The sequence below is a fragment of the Labeo rohita genome, chromosome 12, assembly GCF_022985175.1.
Source record: "Labeo rohita strain BAU-BD-2019 chromosome 12, IGBB_LRoh.1.0, whole genome shotgun sequence".
NCBI classification, from domain to species: Eukaryota; Metazoa; Chordata; class Actinopteri; order Cypriniformes; family Cyprinidae; genus Labeo; species Labeo rohita.
This window is the reverse complement of record NC_066880.1, coordinates 3,145,247-3,156,183: the sequence shown is the minus strand read 5'-3', so window position 1 is coordinate 3,156,183 and position 10,937 is coordinate 3,145,247. Positions and strand designations below refer to the sequence as shown.

Here is a 10,937-nt window from a genome sequence, read left to right as displayed (position 1 = left end):
AAGACAACATGTTCAGTATAATATATTAGCATTTTAATTAGCGCTGAGCAACAATTAATCGTGATTAATTGCATCCAAAATATAGGTTTTTGTTTACATAAAATATGCGTGTGTACTGTGTATTTTTATATATATATATATATATATATATATAAATACAGTATATTTACAAAATATACATTTACATGTATTTATATGTATATATTTTTACTGATATAATTAATATTATATATAAATATATTTAATTAAATATATTTAATATATAAGCATAACATTTTTCTTAAATATATCCATGCATGTGTGTGTGTTATTAATGTATAATATTACATAGTACTATTATTGTTATTAATAATAGTACATAATATTATATTATGATATGTACATACATAAATATACACACTACACACACACATATTATGTAAACAAAAACTTTTATTTTGGATGCAATTAATTGCATCCATAATTATAATAATAATAATAATAATAATAAAATTATATTATATTATATTATATTATATTATATTATATTATATTATATTATATTATATTATATGTACATAAAAATTACACAGTACAAACACATATTTCGTAAACTTATTTCAAATGCGATTAATCGTGATTAATTACTGCACAGCACTAATTTTAATATTTAATATTAAAATTCAAATATAAAAATATTTTCAATATTTAAATATTACATATTTTAATTTTAATATTAAAAATGATTAATTATTAAATTAAATAATTAATTAATAATATGTTCTGTAACAGTTTTTGCTGTAGTAATAAAGAATCCTGTTTTTTTTTTTTTTGTATTTAAAAGCTTTTAGTATTTATTTATTTATTTATTTACTACTAAAATGTTGGTATTCTGACACGACTACTCAGAATTACCGTAAATGCACTAATAATCAAGCCTGTATCAATTATTTGAGACAACAAAATACATTTTTTGAAGAAATTAATACTTTTATTCAGCAATGATGCATTAAATTGATCAAAAATTAATGTAAAGATATTTTAAATGTTATATTTCTATTTGTCAAAAAATTAAGAAATAAATAAAGTACCACAACTGTGATCAACAATAATAATAAAATGAAAAATGTTTTTAGCAGCAAATCAGCATATTAGAATGATTTCTAAAGGATCGTGTGACATTGAAGGCTGGAGTATCACAACAATAAATTGTATTTTAAAATATATATAAATAGAAAACAGCTATTTTAAATTGTAATAATATTTTACTGTATTTTTGATCAAATAAATGCACCTTATGTGAGCACAAAAGATAAAAATAAATAAAAGAGTGTTAGTGACCCCAAACTTTTGACTGATAGTGTACTTTACTTTCTCATGAGTCATACTATTATACAATACAAGTATGCAAAACTGACCGTCTGGAAGCAGCGTCTGAAGTGAAACTCGCATTGCATCATGTCAAAGAAGATGGGAATGGTGGCTTTACGCAGCTCGATTTCAGGAACCAGCGTCATCTCCAGAATCGGACCCACCATCTCAGGGATAAACTTGATTTTGTGTGGACCTGCAGGATGTTGAGAAGAAACGAGTTAGCGTGCCTGAATCCTTCAGTTTATTTGTTTAAGATCTTTTCTGTGTGTTTTCCGCCGTACACCCAGGATCTGTTTGTGATATTTTTGCCGGCAGGTGCAGCAGCACAGGGAATATCAACTCTCAGCTACTTCCTCGCAGTGCCTATTTGTGTCTAACAACAACTTTTATGTATTTTGGTGAGCTGTGTACAACTTCTATTTCAGAGGCAGGATTTCAAAAACTCTCAAAAGAGAGACTTTTATCTGCGCGCCGCTAATCTTCAGAGTTTCGCGCAATCACAGCGCTGAATACAGCCAAACATCTCTGAATCTCGGGTGTCTGCGACTAAACCCGCTATCAAACGGCGCGAGCTAATGAACAACCAAAGGCGGCGAGAAACACGTCTAGCGTGAGGTGGCAAAAATTCCTTCAGAGAGGAACGTGGGAGCTGAAAATACTTTCACAGCAGTACTTATTCAACTGTCCTGCCACTAATTAGCACCTTCACTTTCAGAGAATTTCCGTTTGCACGACTCTAAATAACCGTGAGGTGTCTCGGTCGAAAAATAACCCGCCTGAATCAGTGCTAAAACTGTAAGCAATACAAATGTGCCAGACATGAGCCTCACAAAAATAAATGATAAAGTTTATGAATTATGGTAAGTGAAAGCTTTTAAAGATATTTATGGGTTGAGCCTTTTTCCAAGTAAAAACGCCATATTTTAAAGGTGGTTGGATTTATGTATTTACTTTTAAAGAAATGAATGCTTTTATTCAGCAAGGATGTATTCAATTGATCAAAAGAGACAGTAAAGACATTTATAATATTACAGAAGATAAGCTTAAGCAGTCAAACAGCATATTAGAATGATTTCTGAAGGATCATGTGACACTGAAGACTTGAGTAATGATGCTGAAAACTGAGCTTTGCATCACATGAATAAATCATATTTTAAAATATATTAAAATAGAAAATAGTTATTTAAATGGTAATATTATTTCACAATTTGAAAGTTTTTTAATGTATTTTTGAACAAATAAATGCAGCTCTGGTGAGCAAAAGAGCAAAAGTCTCAAAGAGACTTTTGAAATGTACAACAGCGTTTTAGTGCCATGTTTATTAAAAAAAAAAAAAAAAAACGGAATAAAGTTGAAATTACGAAAAAAAACCTGAAACCAATCCAGGCCATTTGCATGCTCAATATAGGCTATACTCTCAAAATATTATAATTTTAATTTCTATAATTTTAATTTTCAAAATATTCCAACTTTGTTCTCAAAATATTTTGACTTTATTCTCTTAGTATTCCGACTTCTTTATTCTCGAAATATTTTGAGTTCATTCTCTTAGTATTTCGACTTTATTCTCGTAGCACTCCAACTGTATTCTCGCAGCATTCCGACTATATTCTTGCAGCATTCCGGCTGTATTCTCGCAGCATTCCGACTGTATTCTTGCAGCATTCCGACTGTATTCTCATAGCATTCCGACTGTATTCTCGTAATATTTTGAGTTCATTGTCTTAGTATTTCGACTTTATTCTCACAGCATTCCAACTGTATTCTCATAGCATTCTGACTTTATTCTCATAGCATTCAGACTTTATTCTCGTAATATTTTGAGTTCATTCTCTTAGTATTTCGACTTTATTCTCGTAGCATTCCGACTGTATTCTCGCAGCATTCCGACTGTATTCTCGCAGCATTCCGACTGTATTCTCTAAATATTTTGAATTCATTCTCTTAGTATTTTGACTTTATTCTCGCAGCATTCCGACTGTATTCTTGCAGCATTCCGACTGTATTCTCATAGCATTCCGACTGTATTCTCATAGCATTCCGACTTTATTCTCGTAATATTTTGAGTTCATTCTCTTAGTATTTCGACTTTATTCTCGTAGCATTCCGACTGTATTCTCGCAGCATTCCGACTGTATTCTCTAAATATTTTGAATTCATTCTCTTAGTATTTTGACTTTATTCTCGCAGCATTCCGACTGTATTCTTGCAGCATTCCGACTGTATTCTCATAGCATTCCGACTGTATTCTCATAGCATTCCGACTGTATTCTCGTAATATTTTGAGTTCATTCTCTTAGTATTTCGACTTTATTCTCGCAGCATTCCAACTGTATTCTCGTAGCATTCTGACTGTATTCTCATAGCATTCTGACTGTATTCTCATAGCATTCTGACTTTATTCTCGTAATATTTTGAGTTCATTCTCTTAGTATTTCGACTTTATTCTCGTAGCATTCCGACTGTATTCTTGCAGCATTCCGACTGTATTCTCATAGCATTCCGACTGTATTCTCATAACATTCCGACTGTATTCTCATAGCATTCCGACTGTATTCTCGTAATATTTTGAGTTCATTCTCTTAGCATTCCGACTGTATTCTCTTAGCATTCCGACTGTATTCTCTTAGCATTCCGACTGTATTCTCGCAGCATTCCGACTGTATTCTCATAGCATTCTGACTTTATTCTCGTAATATTTTGAGTTCATTCTCTTAGTATTTCGACTTTATTCTCGTAGCATTCCGACTGTATTCTTGCAGCATTCCGACTGTATTCTCATAGCATTCCGACTGTATTCTCATAACATTCCGACTGTATTCTCATAGCATTCCGACTGTATTCTCGTAATATTTTGAGTTCATTCTCTTAGCATTCCGACTGTATTCTCGCAGCATTCCGACTGTATTCTCGCAGCATTCCGACTGTATTCTCGCAGCATTCCGACTGTATTCTCGCAGCATTTCGACAGTATTCTCGCAGCATTCCGACTGTATTCTCGCAGCATTCTGACTTTATTCTCGTAATATTTTGAGTTCATTCTCTTAGTATTTCGACTTTATTCTCGTAGCATTCGGACTGTATTCTCATAGCATTCCGACTGTATTCTCATAGCATTCCGACTGTATTCTCGTAATATTTTGAGTTCATTCTCTTAGTATTTCGACTTTATTCTCGCAGCATTCCAACTGTATTCTCATAGCATTCTGACTGTATTCTCATAGCATTCAGACTTTATTCTCGTAATATTTTGAGTTCATTCTCTTAGTATTTCGACTTTATTCTCGTAGCATTCCGACTGTATTCTTGCAGCATTCCGACTGTATTCTCATAGCATTCCGACTGTATTCTCATAGCATTCCGACTGTATTCTTGCAGCATTCCGACTGTATTCTCATAGCATTCCGACTGTATTCTCGTAATATTTTGAGTTCATTCTCTTAGCATTCCGACTGTATTCTCGCAGCATTCCGACTGTATTCTCATAGCATTCTGACTTTATTCTCGTAATATTTTGAGTTCATTCTCTTAGTATTTCGACTTTATTCTCGTAGCATTCGGACTGTATTCTTGCAGCATTCCGACTGTATTCTCTAAATATTTTGAGTTCATTCTCTTAGTATTTTGACTTTATTCTCGCAGCATTCCGACTTTAGTCTCATAGTATTCCGACTTTATTCTCATAGTATTCCGACTTTATTCTCATAGCGTAATATTTTGACTTTATTCTCGCAATTTCAACTTTATTCTCGAAATATGACTTTAACCTCAATCTTAGCTTTTTTTATGTGGCACTAAAACACCATTATATGAATGGTAGTTTTATTGAGCAAAAGGTAATTTTGTAAACACTACATAAGCATAAAGATGAGCTGAATGCTAACAAACATGGACTAAAAACCACAAAACCTCAATTTTGGCTTCAGTGGATCTTTCATTTGCACTCCTACTAACACAGCTATTTATTAAACATAGATGGACATAAAACAGAGATTTTGAGCTGAAATTCATGTGAAAATGTAGAGTTCCTATGCAAAACTACAAAACTTAGACATTATTCAGAAACAAGCTGATTTTGATTAAGCAGAATGAAAGTATTTGAGAAATGCAACACTTTTATATGTAAAGAACTTGCAGACTTGTGTATTTTACATCTATTTTTGTCTGATTTATTAATGATCTCATAAAGGTCGGCTCACCCAGGTTGTACCACATGTCTCGGATCTCGAAGCCAATCTGTCGCCTCATATCTTGATACCTGTAAAAGAGAAATATGAAGATATTAGATTTTAGAAAGATGACTTAGAGGCATGAAATCATACTCAAAGACCACAAAATATCTGACAGGGCATTTCAATTTATTCTCCTGGAATTGAGAAACATTTATGGTTTGCTAGCCTTCTAATACTGTTCTAACAGGACAGAAAGAGGAGCAGAAGCTGTTCAGAATCAACGTCAAACGAGTTTAGTAAACCGACAGAAGACGAGAGCGCACACGCGTCCCGAATCGGTGCTCTCATTGAAAGAAAGTGTGAAGTAAGCAGCATGACGACGGATCCCTTATGCTTTACTTCCAGTGGCCTCCGCGGGCCTGACATCCATTCATTAGCGCTGTCATCACACGCTGACATTTTGGGATGCCTGTGGCCCTCGGCTGAATTCTGAACCACCATTGATTGCTTTGTCAATACGCTCTCATCCAGTGGTAATTTATGATGACAAGGACGAGGCGCGTCGGAGCCCAGTTAACACACAGTAAAGCCTCTCGCAACTCCCGTCTTCATTCCTTCAGTTTGACCCTCGTTACTGACGTTTAATCATTTTTGTGACGGAGACGCTGCAGATCAGATGCATGCTAACACATGACTCATCTAGAGTTTGACCAGGACGTTATTTAACTCTGTGTCATCTGGGTTTTAATTTAGCAATACTAATGTTATTCTGGTAAACATGTCAACAGTTTAACTCATTTTAACTTTTTTTTTTTTTTTTTTTTTTTAATAACTGAAATGATGCTGAAAATTTACCTTTGATGACAGGAATAAAAAATATTTTTAAATATATTACAAGAGAAAACAGTTATTTTAAATGTTAATATTAAGCATAAGACATTTCTTTTAAAAATATTTTAAAAAAATCTTACAAACCCTAACTTTTGAACTGTATTGATAATAATAATAATAATAATAATAATATAATAATAATAATCATAATATATATTTTTCCTGTAGCAACAGACAACATGCTACAAATACTATTGATTAACTAGCTTAACTAGTACTAAACCCGGTGCACTTCTGAAATACCCAATGTTAATTTAGTATAACTGAGATCCTATAAAAGTTGTTATTAGGATTCTGAAAATATATATATATTTCAGAAATACATATATATTCATATTTATGTTTGATTTATATTATACATTTTGCGTTGCGATTAATCATGATTTTTTTTTCAATAATTTTTTATATTTTATTTATTGATTTATTTTTTCAGTTTTAGATATTCTAGTATTGTAGTTATTGTATATTGTATTGTATATATATATATATATATTTTTTTTTTTTAAAAGAAATATTTTATTTTAGATAATATTTATTGTATATAATGGATATTTATTTATTTACTTATTTATGGTTTTACTTTTAGTTGATTATAATAACCATGTTAGTAGCATGCATCTCAGATGCAGATAGTGAATGTTTCTGCTCATACCCTCTCGGGCACTTCATTTTCCCCGTCTGATCTCTCCATTCACATGCTGACTCCACTGACCTGCTCACTTAATTACTTCACCTCCTCCTGACTTCCTGAAGCCCTCCTCCCTCACCTCCTCCTCTCTCTCCACGCCTCTGTCTGTTTCCCGCTAAGTGCCGCTCTATAATTTGTGTCTCTAGTGTCCGCGGTGACAGAGCGAGAGAGACAGACAGACAGCGAGGCTCCGTGTCCTCGCACTCATACCGAAGAGGAAGCCGAGTCTGTTAACACTCACACCTGTCAGCCCACGGGACGATCGCTGAAAGAGATGCTAACGGAATACAGCGGCAGCGGACACCCGCTCCTGTTCTATTAGTGCTGTTTGCTAACACGCCTCTTCTGCTGCTCATACTTGAGCTACTGAGTAAAACAGTAGCCATGTCTACAGATCACACTGTTATATGAACTTGAGGGTGGATTTATTTAAATTAGGCCAGTGATCACTTAGCAACCACATAGCAACACAATAAAACACTCAGAACACCCCAGAAACTACATAGCGGCACCCTAACAAAAAAACCTGAAAAATACCAAGCAAACACTCCTAGGAGCAACACCCTGCAGCCACTCACCCGAGCAACCACATACAAACCCACTAAAAAAAACACTCAGAAACACATAAGCAACCAGAGCAGGCACAGAACACGCTAGCAAATACATAGCAACAACCTAAACTTATTTAGAACACCCTAGCAACTGTATAGCAACAATTCTAAACCCACTCAAAACAACACAGCAGCCTAGGTTTATTTAGAACACCCTAGCAACTGCATAGCAACACCAATCTCTTTAGTCCTGCATAGCAACAATCTAAACCCACTCAGAACACCCTAACAACCACACAGCAACAACCTAAACTTATTTAGAACACCCTAGCAACTGCATAGCAACACCAATTACCTTAGTCCTGCATAGCAACTCCATAAATCCACTCAGAACACCCTAACAATCACATAGCAACAACCTAAACTCATTTAGAACATCCTAGCAACTGCATAGCAACACCAATTACCTTAGTCCTGCATAGCAACTCCATAAATCCACTAAGAACACCCTAACAATCACATAGCAACAACCTAAACTTATTTAGAACACCCTAGCAACTGCATAGCAACACTGATCCCCCTAGTCCAACAATCTAAACCCACTCAAAACACCCTAACAACCACACACCTTAACAACATAAGTTTAGGTTGTTACTATGTGGTTGTTAGGGTGTTTAGAGAGAAACTATGCAGGACTACAGAGATCGGTGTTGCATAGCAACTTGTTAAACCCTTTCAGAACACCCTAACAACCACACAGCAACAACCTAAACTTATTTAGATCATCCTAGCAACTGCATAGCAACACTGATCTCTGTAGTCCTGCACAGCAACTATCTAAACCCACTCACAACACCCTAACAACCACATAGCAGCAACCTAAACTTATTTAGAACACCTTAGTAACTGCATAGCAACACTGATCCCCTTAATCCTGCATAGCAACAATCTAAACTCACTCAGAACACCCTAACAACCAGACAGCAACAACATAAACTTATTGAGAGCACCCTAGCAACTGCATAGCAACACCAGTCTCTTTTGTCCTGTATAGCAACTTCCTAAACCTACTCAGAACACCCTAAAACCACATAGTAACACCCTAAACCTATTTAGAATGCCCTAGCAACTGCATAGCAACACACTAATCCCCCAACACCCTAACAACCACAGAGCAACCGTCTACAACACCCCAAAACACTTTAGAAACCAGACTCAAAAACCGTAGCAACCGCATAACAATGGTCTGGCACTCCAGCATCTGCTGGTGAGTTACATCAAGGCACAGCTCACAGGTTCTCCAGTAAATATAGTGTATTTCTGAGAGTCTGTAGTGAGCAGGTGAAAGCTGTGGCCTGATGCTCTTTACGGTGATGCCAGTGAAGTTTGGACTCTGAGAGACAGAATGAGGAGAAAAAAGCCAGAGAGTGAAGAGTCAGCAGCAGCAGCAGCCTCTCTCAGGTCAGCATGACACCTCCAGCAGAACACAGAGAGAACGGAGAGATGAAAGCTGAGGCTACGGCTCTGAACGAATCAAACCAACGTTCTGAAAGAAGCCCGACGGGGGGCAAACAGCACCGAAGTACAAAGACAGAACAGCCCAACAGATTGTTGGAAATATGAGATGCGGAGTCCTCAAGACATCAGCACTTTCCTGATGAAAGCCCTCAAAATGCCAACCTTGTGCTGCTTTATTTTTCAGGTTTTGTTGAATTCCAGGACATGAAGTGTAATCAGGTTGAAATGCTGTCAGCAAGTAAACAAATTAAACTCCATTACAGCTGACAGTGTTACAGCTCTGTGCGCTTTTATTTTTGCACCAGTTTGGTATTAAAATTAAACAGATTCACCCAAAAATATCATCTGCTCATCCTCAAAACATTTTCCTTTGAGGACAAGCAGAATTATTAGATTATTCAGATTTGACATTTCCATGCCACAAAATACATTTTTCAGTGAACTATTTTTAAAACTAAGGAATGCATTGTTAATTTCTAGTTGATGCTGATAATTATTTATTTTTTTTTTTTTATAAGACTTATTTTAAAATCTAAGCTTCTTTATTAAAAAAAAAATAAATGTACAATAATACAAAATGATTTTTTTTTGCATTTTTGTTTTTCTGAGCAAAATTAATTTACAGAAGACAATCTTGTCAGGCACATGTTACGACATATTAATAGACAAATTACTTTCACCTCAAATATCAATTAGTTGTAATTCTACATTTTTTAAATTTGCCACTATCCTAGGTTTTGCCCATTTGTTAGTAAGAATTTTTTAGTTATTTAAAACACAATAACATTTAATATGCCCCCTTCTTTTATATATTTTACTATGTACAAGTCAGAAAAAGCATGTTGTTTGAATTTGTACATAACTATTGCTATGCTATATATATATGAAAATAATTGTTGGTATCAGATAGAAATTTATGGTCCATTTCTTATTAAAAAAAATTTGATAACCCATTAAAAGCATTATAATATTATAATGCTTTTAATGGGTTATCAATTTTTTTTTTAATAAGAAATGGACCATAAATTTCTATCTGATACCAACAATTATTTTCATGTTATGGATAAATAAATGTATCCTGTATTATTCAAAATAAATAAAACATAAACAGGATAGTTAAAACAATAAATAAATACATAAATAAATAAATATGGTTTTTAACTGCCCTTTAAATCTTTCAATTTCCCTTTAAAGTTTGTGCTAGAAAATATGGATATTAGCAAAAACAAACAAACAAACAAACAAAACTAGACTAAACTAAAGTAAAATAAAGAATTAAATTAAATTACATTAAATTAATCATTACATATCTGATAAATGGATAAATTAAAAATATTGCTTATATCGTCTGATGTAAAACTGTACAGGTCTGTCATCTATCTGATACATTCTGTACATGTAACTATATTCTTCCTTGTGGAAATAGAAAAATCTGGTGCAGAGATTAGTGGTTATTCAGTTCCTGTGAATTCACCCAAAACTAAAAAGCAAAAAAACTCTTTTAAGAAAGAGGTGCCATTATTGACACCAGCACCGTGTTTCCTGAGAAAATGGGTGGTTTTGGAAATGTGTCCTTGTGTTCCTGAGATGAGGCTGCTCGAGAGGCTGTGTGATTCTAGAGGCTGAAGAGGCCTGACAGACAGTGATCCGTCTCTATGAGAACGAGCTCACGCCACGGGCACACACAGACGGCAGACAGACAGAAGCTCCAGGAGCAGATAACAGGCTCTTCACTGCTCTCTCTCTCGCTCCTGCTGTCTCTTG

At 34.5% G+C, this 10,937-nt stretch overlaps 1 protein-coding gene across 2 annotated transcripts in view; it reads right to left on the bottom strand.

Annotated features, from left to right (window-relative positions):
- Positions 1-10,937, bottom strand: part of dock1 (dedicator of cytokinesis 1) — a 302,275-nt gene that overhangs the window by 61,792 nt on the left and 229,546 nt on the right. For both annotated transcript variants that reach the window (XM_051123710.1, XM_051123711.1), the window contains exons 32-33: positions 5,553-5,611; positions 1,398-1,546 (exon numbers count right to left, since the gene is read on the bottom strand). In XM_051123710.1, the coding sequence (XP_050979667.1) occupies positions 1,398-1,546; positions 5,553-5,611 (208 nt within the window). The remainder of the gene's footprint in view (positions 1-1,397; positions 1,547-5,552; positions 5,612-10,937) is intronic.